Source organism: Callorhinus ursinus, unplaced genomic scaffold, assembly GCF_003265705.2.
Source record: "Callorhinus ursinus isolate GAN/ISIS: 27379988/994484 unplaced genomic scaffold, GSC_fseal_2.0 scaffold51, whole genome shotgun sequence".
Lineage (NCBI taxonomy): Eukaryota > Metazoa > Chordata > Mammalia > Carnivora > Otariidae > Callorhinus > Callorhinus ursinus.
This window is the reverse complement of record NW_027397113.1, coordinates 7430367-7447157: the sequence shown is the minus strand read 5'-3', so window position 1 is coordinate 7447157 and position 16791 is coordinate 7430367. Positions and strand designations below refer to the sequence as shown.

At 39.9% G+C, this 16791-nt stretch overlaps 1 protein-coding gene across 1 annotated transcript in view; it reads left to right on the top strand.

The window, feature by feature from the left end:
• The first annotated feature begins 476 nt into the window (after nucleotides 1–476).
• The window catches only part of LOC112829484 (organic anion transporter 7-like), a 49842-nt gene continuing 33527 nt past the window's right edge, over nucleotides 477–16791 (top strand). Inside the window, exons 1-5 of the mRNA XM_025879088.2 lie at nucleotides 477–1120; nucleotides 1817–1920; nucleotides 8101–8255; nucleotides 8354–8522; nucleotides 9269–9392. Coding sequence (XP_025734873.1) covers nucleotides 719–1120; nucleotides 1817–1920; nucleotides 8101–8255; nucleotides 8354–8522; nucleotides 9269–9392 — 954 coding nt within the window. The 5' untranslated portion in view covers nucleotides 477–718. The remainder of the gene's footprint in view (nucleotides 1121–1816; nucleotides 1921–8100; nucleotides 8256–8353; nucleotides 8523–9268; nucleotides 9393–16791) is intronic.

Genomic DNA, 16791 nt, shown 5'->3' with positions numbered 1-16791 from the left:
TGAAGGAATCAGTAAGCCTGTGAAAGTCAGCCTCTTTAGGAGCTTACCATTGGCTTAGCCTCTGCCCTCTGTCACTACCCACTCTGCCCACATTTGGAGTTAACTTATTTTTATTGTGAATTCGTGGTCTGATTTTAAGTGAAGCAGAATGTCACTTTCCACAAGGGAGGGATTGCACCATACTTCACTTGCTTTCGTTTACTCAGAGTTATTTTCATTAACTCTTTTAATCAAAATTCAGTACTACACAAGCCAAGCACTAAACCTTCAGTACTTTTCACAGGAAAATAAAAAACGGTTCCCTTTTGAGTCTCACAAGTGATACATTCTGCAGAGAACTGGGATTCATGTAGCAGGTTTATTTTATGTTATTTACAGATGTGGGGATCAAAGTCCAGTGCCACTTCAGGGCACTGCTGACGAAAAGAATTTTCACAAAGTACACCTTTAAACAGTGCTGTTTGTCAACTGCTGGAAGCATCTCAGCAAAATACTTCTCTGGGACTTTAAAGAAAACGGCTACCTACCTGATCCCCAAACAATTTGGAGAATCAGCTTCCGTGGCCCTGGTAGAGGTGAAGTGGGGCCCACTGAGGAAAAAGTGGAGTCAGGATCAATACACGCTTGGTGTGACTTAGTGAATGGAGACCTTTCTCCCTTTGAATTTTTCTAAATAAAGTCATTTTGCCTTCCACTGGCAATCACTTGTTCAGCATCGATGGCCTTTCAGGACCTCCTGGATCAAGTTGGAGGCCTAGGGAGATTCCAGATCCTTCAGATGGTTTTCCTTTGTCTCTCCAGCTTCATGATGTACCCTCATATTTTGTTGGAGAACTTCACAGCAGCCGTCCCTGGTCACCGCTGCTGGGTTCACATCCTCGACAATGACACTGTCTCTGCTAACGGCACTAGGATCCTCAGCCAAGATGCCCTCCTGAGAATCTCCATCCCACTGGACTCAAACATGAGGCCAGAGAAATGTCGTCGCTTCATCCATCCCCAGTGGCAGCTCCTTCACCTGAATGGGACCTTCCCCAACACGAGTGAGTTGGACGTAGAGCCCTGTAAGGATGGCTGGGTGTACGACCAAAGCTCCTTCCCTTCCACCATTGTGACTAAGGTAAGAGGTCCTATTTACCTCTTGTGAGTACACACTCTGGGGGTTTAGAGGCAGCACAAATAATGAACATGCTTCAAGCCTTTGATCACTGTACAGGTGGTGTTCATTCTTCATTATTTCAGCAAATATTCTTTATGTCTTTATTAAATGCCACTAATCTACATATTTAATGAGTCTAAGAACTAAAAAGTAGATGTGACCTTGCAATTATATGGCTTTTATTCTTAGGAAGACCAAAGTCTAAGCAAGTAATTTATGTAATGTGTTGAAAATGTTACGCTTGCGAATTTGAAACATCGAGATATTGATCAAAACCTCCAAGCACAGATTGTACCCCTGAGCAGCCATAGGAGATCTGTGGTAAAACTCTGCCATCAGTAAATGTTTAAAGCTTTTCAGATGATTGCATTCTGTGGCCAAGGTTGAGAATCACTTCATATGAAATAAAACAAGGCATTAATATAGCCAACAGGTTTAGATGAGTCTTCCTAGAGGAAGTTGTATTTAAGCTGATACTTGAATGATCAAGGTCAGCTAATGCAAAAAAAAAAAAAAAAAAAAAAAAAGGAAGCTGGAGAGGAAGAAGGGAGCCCGATATAAAGAAACTTGTGTCATTCAAACTGTTTCAATTAGGTTTCCACTGAGGGCTTATAAACAACTATGCCACACTCCTTTGCTGGTTTCCTTCTCTTCCAGTGGGACCTGATATGTGAATCTCAGTCACTGAAATCAATGGCCAAATTCTTATTCATGGGTGGAATGCTGGTGGGAGGCATGATATTTGGCCATTTATCAGACAGGTGAGTGTCTCTGGATCACTGGGGTATTTTGTTGAACCAACACATCATTCTTCCATTAAGACACACGTATTGTCAATTACACTGTCCCGGGCTTCCTTGGTCCCCAGGGATCTAGAAACTCCTGGGGGATCACAGTCAGTATAGCAAGCTCTGTCAGCTGTGAGTGCCATGTACAGGGCACAGAAACAGCATCTTCATCAGACATGAGGACATTTTAGGACAGGGTTTAGAGAGGAGGTGACACAGCATGTGGTTTAGGAAGATGGAGAAAAGTTACCTATGGGAACAGAGAGGATGTTTCATGACATAAGATTTGGCCTATTTGAAGACACAGATATGTAAAACGGTGTTGCAGACTTTGGCCAGGGGGCCGTGTTCAGTCCCTCCTGGATGCTGTGAACTGAATGCTTATGGATTTCCAGAGCATGATCACCATGTCCCTGTTTCCCAAGTGTGATGGGTAGGCATTCCTACTAAACCTGTTGTGTCCATAGCCATGTGTCTTGATGGTGTATAGAGAACATTTTTCCAGTGACCTTGATTTTTGTTTTTGCAAAAACAGCGCTTTGAAGGTAAGTTTTAAACCATGTAATTAATCTAATGACAACTGCTGTCACCATTTGTGATGTTAGAAATTGGAGTATCCTGTGCTTGACAGTATCACTTCTGAATTAGACAGCCAGTTGCCAGCTCCAGGCATGTCTCTTCTGAGGGATATGGAGAATTCAGGTTCCCCTTACCACCTACCAGCACAACGTCATCAGTTATGTTAGCTCAAAACTGTGAACTCTGAAGGGATGACAGTAAATGTAGCTTATAAAAGTGTTCCAAGTCAGAGTGTCCATTTCTAACAGTTCCATAACACAGAACCACCCACTTACAGAAATAAAAATAAAACCATATCTCTGTGGCTGATTCATTTTTTGAAAAGAGTGCCAAGATCATTCAGTTGGTAAAATATAGCCCTTTCCACAAATGGCGCCATGACAACTGGATATCCACATGCAAAATAATAAAGTTGGATCCTTACCTAAAGCCATAATGAATATTAACAAAAATGGGTTAATGATTTAAATACAAGAGCTAAAACCATAAAACCTTTTTTTTTTTTTTTTAAGATTTTACTTATTTATTTGACAGAGAGAGACACAGCCAGAGAGAGAACACAAGCAGGGGGAGTGGGAGAGGGAGAAGCAGGCTTCCTGCTGAGCAGGGAGCCCGATGTGGGGCTCAATCCCAGGACCCTGGGATCATGACCTGAGCCGAAGGCAGACACTTAATGACTGAGCCAACCAGACACCCCTAAAACCATAAAACTCTTAAAAAAGAAAATGGGGGGGGGTGAATCTATATGATTTTGGGTTTGGCAATGAATTCTTTGATATGTCACCTGAAGCATGAGTGATTACAAAATTGATAGACTGGTCTTCATCAAAAATTGAAAACTTTTGTGTCTCAAAACACATTATCAAGAGAGTGAAATGATAACCTATGTAATGGGAGAAAATATTTGTAAATTATATATAAGCCATAAAATAGAAAAATAGACCAATGGAATGGGTTTAATATTCAGCATATATGAAGAACTCCCACTCTCAACAACAAAATACAAAAAACCCAATTTTTAAATGAACAAAGGACTTGAATATACATTTCTTTAAAAAAGATGTACAAATGGTGCATGAGCACAAGAATAAAACGTTCAACAGCATGATATTGAAAACAATGTAAGTCAAAGCCACAGTGAAATACACTTCATAACTACTAGAATGGCTATAATACAATAAAACAAGATGGGGGGCACCTGGGTGGCTCAGTCAGTTAAGCGTCTGCCTTCAGCTCAGGTCATGATCCTGGGGTCCTGGAATTAAGCCCTGTGTCAGTCTCTCTGCTCAGTGGGGAGTCTGCTTCTCACTCTCCCTCTGTGCTCTCCCTTTCTCTGTCTCAAATAAATAAATAAAATCTTAAAACAGCAACAATAACAACAAACAAACAAAAAACAAAACAAAACAAAACCAAGATGGAAAATAACATGCATTCACAAGGTTGTAGAGAAATTGGAAGTCTGCTGACAGAAAGATTTTTAAGGAGGCTTTGGTGTGGCAAATAGAGGATCAAGGATCGAATCTGTATCTTCAGCCAGAGCAAATGGATACATGCTGATACCATTTAGTGAGATGAAGGAAAACAGGAAATGAAGCACATACAGAGGAGAAAGTAAAGACTTCTGGTTTGGGTGTAATAAACTGGAAGTGCCTATTAGTCATGCAGCAAGAGATTTCAAGTAGAGGAAAACAATGCTGACTATGAATCTGCTTGAAAACCATCTGTCCCAAATATAACCCCTAGCCAAGATTACACTCAGCTAATAAATACCCAAGCCGCCATCTTCCCATGACCCTCCCATTAAAGGGGAATATATGGCCAAGCAGGGAGATCCTAAAGTTTTATTTATTTATTTGAGAGGGGGGAAGGGGCAGAGGGAGAGGGAAAGAGAGAATCTCAAGCAGATTCCCCACTGAGTACGGAGACTGCCACGGGGCTTGACCTCAAGAAACTGAGATCATGAGCTGAGCTAGAATCAAGAGTCAGACACCTAACCAACTGAGTGAGCCAAGCACCCCTAGAAACTACTTGTGTTTTTTATACATGCATGCTAAAAAAATTAGGAGTGATGTGTCACGTGGTCTGTAACTGCCATTCAGATGGTTCAGTAGAAAGGAGTTTGTGTGGGGGGGTGTGTTTGGGGTGTGTGTGCGTGTGTGTTCACAAAGGCAAAGAAATAAAGCAAATATAGCAAAGTGCTATCTAGTGGTGAATCTGCTTAAGATTTATAGCAATGTTCGTTATAATATTCAATTAAACTTTCATATTTGACAATTTTCAAAATAAAGAGCTAAGAACAAGTCCACTCAAGTGGGAGCCACATACATCAGAAATATGTTTTATTTATTTTTTATTTTTTTAATTTTTTATTGTTATGTTAATCACCATAGAAATATATGTTTTAAATAAAATTGGTAAAAGTGTATATGTAATTTTGTAACCTCTTTTTATGCATATCTTTACAGTTCTACATCACGTTTTCTTTTCCAATTAAAAAAAATATTTTTTAGACAGTCTTGGGGGGAGGGGCAGAGGAAGAGGGAGAAAAAGAATCTTAAGCGGACTCCACACCCAGTGTAGAGCCTGACTTGGGGCTCAGTCTCACAACTCTGAGATCATGACCTGAGCCAAAACCAAGAGTGGGACACTTAACCAACTGAGCCACCCAGGAATCCCTCAAATATTTTTTTCAAATAAATTTGAGAAACCTATACCAAAAAAGAAAACATACAAAGCTTCTCTAGTTATCTTCATCAAATACAATCATTCAAACACTACTGTGTTAGCCATGGTAGCTAGTTACAGTAAGAACCCTAGAATCAAAATTGGGATTTTAATAAAATCATGATTCTCACTGTCCTCACAGTGTGGTGTGGGTCATGTGGCCCCCATCCTCTGAGCAGTTGCTCAGGGAAACAGCATCTTCCATCGTGTGACTTTTTCATCTGCACGTTTTTTGTTTCCAGCCATGTTGTCAGAGAGAATGAGCAGGACCCACGTGGACCTTGTATGGATAGGCCTGGAAGTGGCCTTGGTCACTTCTGTCTGCAGCCCATGGTCAGAACACAGACATGTGACTCTAACTTAAATATAAGGCTGGGAAGAGTCATCTTCTTCTGAATCTGGAAAAAAAAAAAAAGCAATGGTGAACATACAGCCAAAGTGAACAATTAATAATTAATGAAACAATAATCTTTATATTTTGCCAGCACAAATTTCTCTTCCTTTGATATCAACCACAGATGGTTGAATTATACTCATTTCATGAGACAGTGTCCTCATTTGTTTGGCCATGAATTCCTTTCATGTATCTATGTATCTGTTTCATTTTTTCCTTATGCTCCAATCCCATTTCCTTCTTCCCAATAGGGGTCATTATAATGTATTAACTATATTTCTTTAAATTCATATGTGTTTTTTCAAAATAAATGACATTGCTTGGTTTACATATATTTTAATTCATATATGTATGTAAATGTGTTATGATCCCATTCTTTTTCTTTTGTACACCCAATGCTATGTTTTTTGAGGTATATATACATTCCTACATGTACTTCTAGTTCATTCTTCTATGACAGTGCTCTTCATCCATTTTTCAGTGATGGACAACCAGATTGTTACCAAATGCCTGCCACTCTAAATATCACTACATTTTAAAGATTTTTATTTTGTTTATTTATTTGAGAGAGATCATGAGCAGGGGGAGAGGGAAAAGCAGACTCTCTGCTAAGCAGGGAGTCTGACGTGGGGCTCAATCCCAGGACCCTGGGATCATGACCTGAGCCAAAAGCAGACACTTAACTGACTGAGCCACCCAGGTGCCCCTAGATATCACTACCTGATATATCTTTAATACAGCTGCTTTTCATTTTGACTAACCAGACTTTCCAATAATTTGACAATAAGTGACAATTAGTCATTACATTATTTCATTAATCATAGCCTTTCTTTCCATAGATTTTATTCCATTTTAAATGGAAATACAAATGTATGTAATATAAATACTCAGAATATAAAAGATTTAACACTGCATTATAATGGAAATATTCTGCAAGCATAGCAAGGATTGCAGGGTTTTTGTCCAATCCCTCTGTTTGTCCACTGCTGGTCATACAGAATCAGCACAGAATCATCCACATTGTCCAGAGAAAGGTCCTCTCTCCCAGAAAACTGTGAAACAGAATTCTCCTTCCTTTTTAAAAATACCTTCTCGCTGGTACCCCCCCCACCTGGGGGGGGCTGGGTCCTGGGATTGAGCCCCATGTCAGGCTCCCTGCTCAGTGGGGACTCTGCTTCTCCCTTCACCTCTGCTTGCCACTCTCTCTCTCTCGTGCTCACTCTCTCTCTCTCTCAGATAAATAAATACACTCTTTTATTTTTATTTATTTGACAGAGAGAGAGACAGCGAGAGAGGGAACACGAGCAGGGGGAGTGGGTGAGGGAGAAGCAGGCTTCCTACTGAGCAGGGAGCCCAATGCGGGGCTCCATCCCAGGACCCTGGGATCATGACCTGAGCTGAAGGCAGACGCTTCACTGACTGAGCCACCCAGGTGCCCCATAAATAAAATCTTTTAAAAAATAAAATAAAAATACCTTCTCCTTCTCTGTTTCTTTATGCTCATCTCACCTTATCCTTTCCTCTGAGAACTCACTCTAAGTTCTCTGAGTTGTTCACTTATTATTTTAGGGAAACATGTTGTTCAAGGCCTATAAAGCCAGACATAGCAAAGAGGGTCTCTAATGCAACTCATCAGCAACTTTGCTGTATTGTTCCTTGGATATTCCTTTCATGTAGTTTATCCATGATCTGCGTGGTCCCAGAGTCCCAAGTACAGATTTAGATCTTGTCTTAGTCAGCTCAGGCTACCACAATGAAACACCAGAGACCAGGTGGCTTAAACAACAGAAATTTATTTTCTCAAGTTCCGGAAGCTGGAAAGTCCAAGATCTAGGTGCAGAGAGATTTGGGTCCTGGTGAGAGCTGTCTTCCTGACTTCAAGGCAGCTGCCTTCTTGCTATAGCCTCAAATGGCAGGAAGAGGAGAGGAATCTCTCTTCTTGTAAGAGCACTAACCCCATCATAAGGACCCTATTCTCATGACCTCACTGAAACCTAATTAGCTCCCTCAAAGCGCATCTCCAAATACCATTTCACTGGGTATTAGATCTTCAATATATGAATTGGGGTGGGAGCAGGGGACAGAGTCCATAGCAGCTCCCTTGTGTTCTAGACACTGCACAGACTCCAGTGTGTTAAGTGCTTGTGTTAGTACAAGGGACATGTGTGATGTGTTAAAATTTCCAGTATTGCAACCGGTCTCATATGGCTTCAATCGGTCTCAAAGATCTGGTAACAGACTGGGGAAGAAGTTTTGTTATACTCAGCCTCTATTTACAAACAGGTGGGTTGCTTCTGGGAAGATCTCCTGTTGACTAGCTGTTGATTCTTTAAAGTTTCAAGGGCAAAGTTTCACTTACTAAAACCCGTGCTAAATTTCAAAGTGTACCTTCTTTTTTGTTAATTTTCCCATCTGGATGTTCTTATTCCCCCATCTAACTGGTTCCCGTTCCTCAGGTTTGGGAGGAAGTTAATTCTCAGGTGGTGCCTCCTGCAGCTGGCCATTGCTGACACCTGCGCAGGCTTTGCTCCCACCTTTGTCATTTACTGCATGCTACGCTTCCTGGCTGGCTGCTCTACCGGGAACATCATGATAAATACTGTTATGCTGTGTAAGTAAACACTTTGCATCTTTGACATTTTCCAGGCCTTGACTTTGACTTTGAGATTCCTACTTTGAAGTCAAAATCCTGTTCATGTTTTCTTTCAGTCGTAGAATGGACAGTGCCCCGATGCCAAGCCATGGGAATAATAGTGGCAGCCTGTACTGCTTGTGTAGGACAGATGATCCTGGCAGGACTGGCTTTTGCCATTCCAGACTGGCACACCCTTCAGCTGGTGGTTTCTGCACCGTTATTTGTCTCCTTTCTTTTCTCAAGGTAAAAGCTTTCTTTTTTCCTTTGTCTTAGAGGATCCTGGGATGCAAGATACATGGAATCAGGTCCTAAGAATTCTGTTTGTTTCTTAGTTAACAACTTGAGCACATGCTCTCCTAATAAGTGTCCTCTGTACGCTTCATGCAGCTGAACAGGTAGGGTTACCAGAAAATATCAAGGACACTCAGTTAAGTTTGAATTTCAGGTAAACAACAATTTTTTTTGTATAATATTCCAAATATTGCATGGAGCATAGCTACACTAAAAATTTTTTGTAGTTTATATGAAATTTCTATTTATCTGAGAGTTCTGTATTTTTACTTACTAGCCTGATAGAATACAGGGTGTCTCATTCAAGTAAAATTTCAAAAAACAACAAATACTTCTCAGCGTAAGTAGGTCCAAAATACCACATGGGAGATGGTTATACTCAACAATTACTCATATTCACTGTTTATCTAAATTCAGATTTAACTAGACACTATTTTTATTTGCCAAACCTAAAAATACTCCCCAGAATAAGAGTGAGGGGGCAATATGACTCCTGCTCTCTGTTGCCAGTAGTGAAAATGTACCGCATGGAGAGGCCATCCTCCCAGTTTTTTAGTTACGGTACAAGAGAATGTAAGTTTGTGTTTTCTGGTATAACAGAACAAGAGGTAGGTATTAGATGGGAAGGGAGAGGCATTTCAGGACAAAGAGTGTGGACACACGAGAGACTTGGCTGCACCTCTGTCTTCTTTGATCAGGTGGCTGGTAGAGTCTGCTCGGTGGCTGGTTATCACCAACAAATTCGAGGAGGGCTTAAAGGCACTGCGAAAAGCTGCACACAGGAATGGAAGGAAGAATGCTGGAGAAGCCCTCACCATAGAGGTGAACAGGAATGGGAGTGTGTTATGGGATGTAGGGAACCGGTGACCTGACATAGGCACTGGTTGGTGTCCATAAAGTAAATAAAGGGTGGGGACACGGGTCTGGCTTCAGGTCTTCTTACCTCATTGTCCTGGTCCCAATGGCCATCCACATTGTCTGAGTTAATATAAAGAGAGAATATCCTGTTGCTGGGAACTGAACACAGATACTTTTACTCAACAGGAGCAGATAGCTCTTAGTGTTTACGATCGTAAAGATTGTGTATTTGTTAGAGAAAGTAACCCAAATGAAGCCATTTCTTTACATTCATATTCTGATGGCCTTTTTTGAGGATAGTAAGACCAGCAGAAGGGAGGCTTAGTGACCATGCAGACTAGAGCATGTTAAGTTGGTCATACACTCTTTCATTAACGGTATTTACCACGTGCTTCCCTGGGTCCCTTCTGTTCTCTCCAGGAGATATGGCATTGGCCACGATAGTCCAAATCTCTGCTTTGTGGAGTTTACATTCTACCTATTACAAGTTCCAAGAACATGGATGAGTGGAAATGCCTCAGAGAAGTCTTTTTTTCCCCCACCCTGGGTCTGGAAGGCAGATATTGCTGTGGATCATTAAGTAAACCATTCATCATGTCATGAACATATACATTATTTATCAAAAAATTATAATGTGCTAGTCATGATGCTTGATCCTGAATAGCAGTAAGGGTCAGAATTCCATGTTTCAAGGAACTTTAGTATTAATAAGAGAAAAATCAAGACATATTAAAATTAACAAACATAACATAACATATTATGAAATCTAGCTTCTTAAATTTTTAACTGTATGATACAGTATTGTTAACTATAAGTACAATGATTTCTAAAACTTTTTCATCTTGCATGATTAAAACTCGATACCCGTTGAACAGCAATCTCCCATATTCCTTTTCCCTGGTCCCTGGTAACCACCATTCTATTTATTGTTTTATTATTTTAATATTTTATATATTTCATATAAGTGGAATTGTGAGGTATTTGTCCTTCTGTGACTGCCTTATTTCATTTAACAAAATGTCCTTGAGATTCATCTGTTATAGCATCTAGCAGGATTTCCTCTGTTTATGGATGAATCATATTCTGCGTATGTATATGCCACATTTTCTTTACCCATTCATCCACTGATGGACATTTAGTTTGTTTCCACGGTTTGGCTATTGTGAGTAGTGCTGCAGTGAACATATGTGTGCAAATATCTCAAGATCCTGTTTAAATTCTTTGGAGCTTAACTTTAACTTTTCTGTTTGCAATGAAAAGGGGATGGAAAGATTCTCATAGAGACAAGGAAACATCATCTTCCCCTGTTTAATTGGAAAAGGAGAGGATTAGGGTCTAGACAGCCAAAGAGAAGCAATAAAACATCTTTGGAAATATGTTCAATGGCACATCTGAAGGATTTTTCTTAAGACAACTTTATGCAAGTGATGAATCACAAAATTCTACCCCTGAAACTAATAATACAATATATGTTAACTAACTTGAATTTAAATAAAATCTAAAAAAACCCAACTTTATTGAGGTATGATTAACAAAGAGCTGTACATATTTAATATATAAAAGTTGATGAATCTGATAAGTACACATCCACACATCAGTACCACAACCCATGCAATAAACATATCCATCATCTCCTAAAACTTTCTCCTGCCCTTTTTATTCATTATTTTTGTGATAACACTCAATAGAAGACCTACTAATAGCAAATTTTCAATATATAGTACAATATTGTAACTATAGACACTATGCTATACAGTGGATCCCTAGAACTGATTGACATCACATCAGTGAAACTTCATACTTTTGACAACTATGTCCCCATTTCCCACACACCCCAGCATCTGGCAAATACCATTCTGTTCTCTGTTTCTTTGTTTCAGATCTTATATCTTAGTCTTTAACACTTTGTGAGTTGATTTTTGTGTACATCGTAAGAGGTTTCCAGTTTCATTCTTTTACAGGTCAATATCTAGTTTTCCACAGCACCGATCATGGAAGGCACTATCCTGTCCCCATTAATATGAATTCTTGGCACCACTGTCCAAGATCAAGTGACTGTGTTTGCTGAGTTTATTGTTATTCTGCTCCATTGGGCTGTATGTCTGTTTTTATACTAGTACTGTACTGTGGCTTTGTGTAATATATTTTGACATCAAAACATGTGATGCCTCCAGCTTTGTTTCTGTTCAAAAATTCTTTGATTGTTTAGGGCCTTCTGTGTTTCCATATGAATTTTAAGATTACTTTTTCTTTCTTTTTTTAATTCAATTAACCAATATGTAGTACATCATTAATTTCAGATGTAGTAGTCAATAATTTATCAGTGCTTGCTTTTTCTTTCTTTTTTTGAGGAATAGTTGACACACAACATTACATTAGTTTCAGATATACAACACAGTGAATCAACAACTCTATACGTTATGCTATGCTCTCAAGTGTAGCTACCGTCCCCATACAATGCTAGTACACCACCATTGACTATATTCCTCATGCTGTACTTTTCTAATTCATGACTTATTCATTCCATAACTGGAAGCCTATACCTCCCACTCCACTTCATACATTTTTCCTATCCCCCACCTCCCATCCCTCTGACAACCATCAGTTTATTTTCTGTATTTATTGGATCTATTTCTCCTTTTTGTTTTGCTTTTTAGATTACACATGTAAGTGAAAATGTATGGTATTTGTTTTTGTCTGACTTATTTCACTTAGCACAATATCCTCTAGGTCCATCCAGATTGTCACAAATGGCAAAATCTCATTCTATTTTTATGGTTGAGTAATATTCCATTATAAATATATGTCATATACATACATATATATTATACACATAACACATCTTCTTTATCCACTCATCTATCAGTGGACATTATGTTGCTTCTATATCATGACTATTGTAAATAATGCTACAATAAACATAGGGGTGCATACATCTTTTTGAATTAGTGTTTTTGTTTTCTTTGGGTAAATATCTAGTAGTGGAATTAGTGGATCATATGGTATTTCTATTTTTAATTTTTTAAAGATTTTATTTATTTTAGAGAGAGAGCATGAGCACAAGTGGGGGGTGGGAGCAGAGGGAGAGGGAGGGAATCCTCAAGCAGACTCCCTGCTGAACATGGAGCCAAATGTGAGGTTTAATCCCAGGACCCTGAAATCATGACTTGAACTGAAATCAAGAGTCAGATGCTCAGGTGACTGAGCCACCCAGATGCCCCTCTATTTTTAATTTGTGAGGAAACTCCATGGTGTTTTCTGAACCAATTTGCATTTCCACCAACAGTGTTATATCCTCTTATTGAACTTCTCCCTTTATCATTAGGTAATGCCCTCTCTGTCTCTTGTTACAGTCTTAGTTTAAAGTCTGTTTTGTCTGATGTAAGTATTGCTACACCAGCTTTTTTTTTTGCTTCCATTTGCATGGAATATCTTTTTCTATCCTTTCACTTTCAGTCTGTATGTTTCTTTAGGTCTGAAGTGAGTCTCTTGTAAGCAGCATATGGATAGGTCTTGTTATTTTTAATTCATTCTGTTACCCTATGTCTTTTGATTGGAGCATTTAGATCATTTACATTTAAAGTAATTATTGATATATATGTACTTATTACCATTTTGTTAATTGTTTTCTGGTTGTTTTGTAGTCCTTCTCTGTTCCTTTCCTCTTCTTTTGTTCTCTTTCCTTGTAATAGATGGCTTTCTTTAATGTTGTGCTTGGCCTTCTTTCTCTTTATTTTTTGTGTTATCTATTACAGGTTTATATGAGGTTCATATATAGCATCCTAAATATATAGTAGTCTATATCAAGTTGATGATCGCTTGAGTTTGAATGCATTCTAAAAGAACTTCCTTTTTATTTCCCCTCTCCACATTTTATGTATATGTTGCCCTATTTTACATCTAATTACTGTGTGAGCCCCCATAACTAATTCTTTACATATAATTATTTTATTACTTTTTTCTTTTAATCTTCATACTAGCTTTGTAAGTGATTGCTCTACTACATTTACTGTATGTTTGCTTTTACTCATGAAATATTTTTTCTTCCAGAATTTTCTCATCTCTATGGCCTTTTCTTTTCCACTTAAAGAAGTCCCTTTAAGGGATGCCTGGGTGGCTCAGTCGGTTAAGCATCTGCCTTTGGCTCAGGTTATGATCCGAGGGTCCTGGGATCGAGTCCCGCATCGGGCTCCTTGCTAAGCAGGGAGCCTGCTTCTCCCTCTGCTGCTCTTCCTGCTTGTACTCTCTCTTGCTATGTCAAATAAATAAATAAAATCTTAAAAGAAAAAAGTCACTTTAACATTTCTCACAAGGCCAGTTTAATGGTGATGAGCTTTTTTTTAAAAGACTGATTGATTGATTGATTAATTGATTGATTTTAGAGAGAGAGTGCATGCACATGTGTGGGGAGGGGGCAGAAGGAGAGGGAGAGGGAATCTTAAGCAGACTCTGCGCTAAGCACAGAGCTTCACACAGGGCTCAATCTTACGACCCTGAGATCACGACCTGAGCTGAAACCAAGAGTCAGACTCTTAACTGACTGTGCCACCCAAGTACCCCCAGTGAGGATGAACTTTTAAAACTTTTGTCTGGGAAACTATCTTTTCTTCCCTTCTGAATGGTAATCTTGCTGAGTAGAGTATTCTTGGTTGTAGGGGTTGTTTTTCCTTTCAACACTTTGACTCTATCATGTCCCTCCCCTCTGGCCTGCAAAGTTTCTGCTGAAAAATCAGCTCTAGTCTTATGGGGTTTCCCTGGTATGTAACTAGTAGCTTCTCTCTTGCTGCTTTTATTTATTTATTTTTAAATGTATTTTATTTTATTTTGTTATGCTAGTCACCATACATTACATCATTAGTTTTTGATGTCGTGTTCCATGATTCATTGTTGGCATATAACCACCCAGTGCTCCATGCAATACGTGCCCTCCTTAATACCCATCACCGGGCTAACCCATCCCTTCACCCCCTCCCCTCTAAAACCCTTAGTTTGTTTCTCGGAGTCCATAGTCTCTCATGGTTCGTTTTCCCCTCTGATTCCGCCCCTTCATTTTTCCCTTCCTTCTCCTAATGTCCTCCATGGTATTCCTTATGTTCCACAAATAAGTGAAAACCACGATAATTGACTTTCTCTGCTTATTTCACTTAGCATAATCTTCTCTTGCTGCTTTTAAAATTCTCTCTTTATCAAGAAAAATTTAGCAGGAGGGGAAGAATGAAGGGGAGTAAGTCGGAGGGGGAGACAAACCATGTGAGACGATGGACTCTGAAAAACAAACTGAGGGTTCTAGAGGGGAGGGGGGTGGGGGGATGGGTTAGCCTGGTGATGGGTATTAAAGAGGGCATGTTCTGCATGGAGCACTGGGTATTATGCACAAACAATGAATCATGGAACACTACATCAAAAACTAATGATGTAATGTATGGTGACTAACATAACAATAAAAAATAAAAATAAATAAAATTCTCTCTTTATCTCTAATCTTTGGCATTTTAATTGTTATGTGTCATGGTGTGGAACTACTTGGGTTCATCTTATTTGAGGCTCTCTGGATTCCTAAACTTGGATATGTGTTTCTTTCCCCAGGATAGGGAATTTCTCAGCTCTTATTTCTTCAAATAAGTTTTCTGCCCCTTCCTCTTTCTTCTTCTTCTTCTGGGGTCCTTATAATGTGAATGTTCGTTCGCTTGATGTTATTCAAGAGAGCCATAACCTATCCTCATTTTTAAAAATTCTTTTTTATTTTTGCTGTTCAGCGTGAGTGTTTTCCATTACCCTGTCTTCCATATCACTGAGATGTTCTTCTGCATCCTCTAATCTATTGTTTATTCCCTCTAGTGTCTTTTTAATTTCAGTTCTTGTATTCTTTAACTCTGATTGGTTCTTTTTAAATATTTTCTATCTCTTTGTCGAAGTTCTCACTGAATTCATCCACTCTTCTCTCCAGTCTGATGGTCATCTTTATGACCATTACTTTGAACTTATGAGGTAGATTGGTTATCTCCACTTCATTTAGCTCCTTTTCTGAGGTTTTGTCTTGTTTTTTCATTTGGAGCATGTTCCTCTGTCTTCTCATTTTTATTGGCTTTTTGTGTTTGTTTTTATGAACTAGGTGGAACAGCTACTTCTCCTAAACTTGAAGGAATCATCCTGTGTATACTTATCCCCTGTGTAGACTGTGTGTGCCTGGTGACTTGTGCTGGCTGGCTAGATCTGTGGCTGGTGTGGGCTAGGGGTCCTAGAGCACTCTGGGCTGGGGCTATCATGGTGGGATGCCTAGAGTTGAAGTGGGTATGGGCCAGGGTGGTCCCAGGGCTCTCCATGCAGAGGGTTCCCTGGCAGGACAGCTGAAGCTGAAGTGAGTGCAAACCTAGGGTTCCTGGGGCTCTCCGTGCAGAAGGCACCCTAACAGGACAGCTGAGTCTTAAGTGGGCACAAGCTGGAGTGTTCTCAGTTCTCTCTGCACAGAGAGGGTCTTGGCAGGACAGGTGAAGCTGAAGTGGGTGCAAGCTAGGGCGTCTCAGGGCACTCTGTACAGGGGACACTATGGCAGGGTGGTTGGAGCTGAGGTGGGTGCAGTCCAGGTGAGGAGGTGTCCCAGGGCACTCCACATAGGAGATGCCCTGGCAAGTCATCTGGGACAAAGGTGGGTTCAGGTTGTGAGGTCCTGGGGTGCTCTACACTAGGGATTCCCTGGCAAGTCATCTGGAAACAAAGTGGTGCTGGCCTGAAGTGTTCCAAGGTGCTTTGCACCTGTGTCATATAGGTGAGACAGCTGGAGCTATAGTGAGCACTGGCCAGGGATATCACGGTGTGCACCACACTAGGCTACCGTGGTGGGATAACTGGGGCTAGTGTGGGCTCACTGAGGCAATAGACTGGCTATGGTGCCCGGACCCTGCTCCCATCTGCACTATCAAGGTGGTAAGGAAATGTAAACTCTGCTGCTTGTCAACTCCTCTGACCTGGTGAGAGTTCCAGCAGCTCCCCTGCCATTTGGTAGAGTTGTAGGGCTTAACCCTTTATATTTCACATGCTCTTTTTTTATGTTTTTTAAAATTAATTTTATTTTATTATGTTAAGTTAGTCACCATACATTACATCATTATTTTTGATGTAGTGTTCCATGATTTATTATTTGCACATAACACCCAGTTCTCCATGCAATATGTGCCCTCCTTAATACCTATCACCGGGCTAACCCATTCCCCCACTCCTATCCCTTCTAAAACCCTCAGTTTGTTTCTCAGAGTCCATGGTCTCTCATGGTTTGTCTCCCCCTCTGATTCCCCCCTTTATTTTCCCCTTCCTACTACCTTCTTCTTCTTCTTCTTCTTCTTCTTCTTCTTCTTCTTCTTCTTCT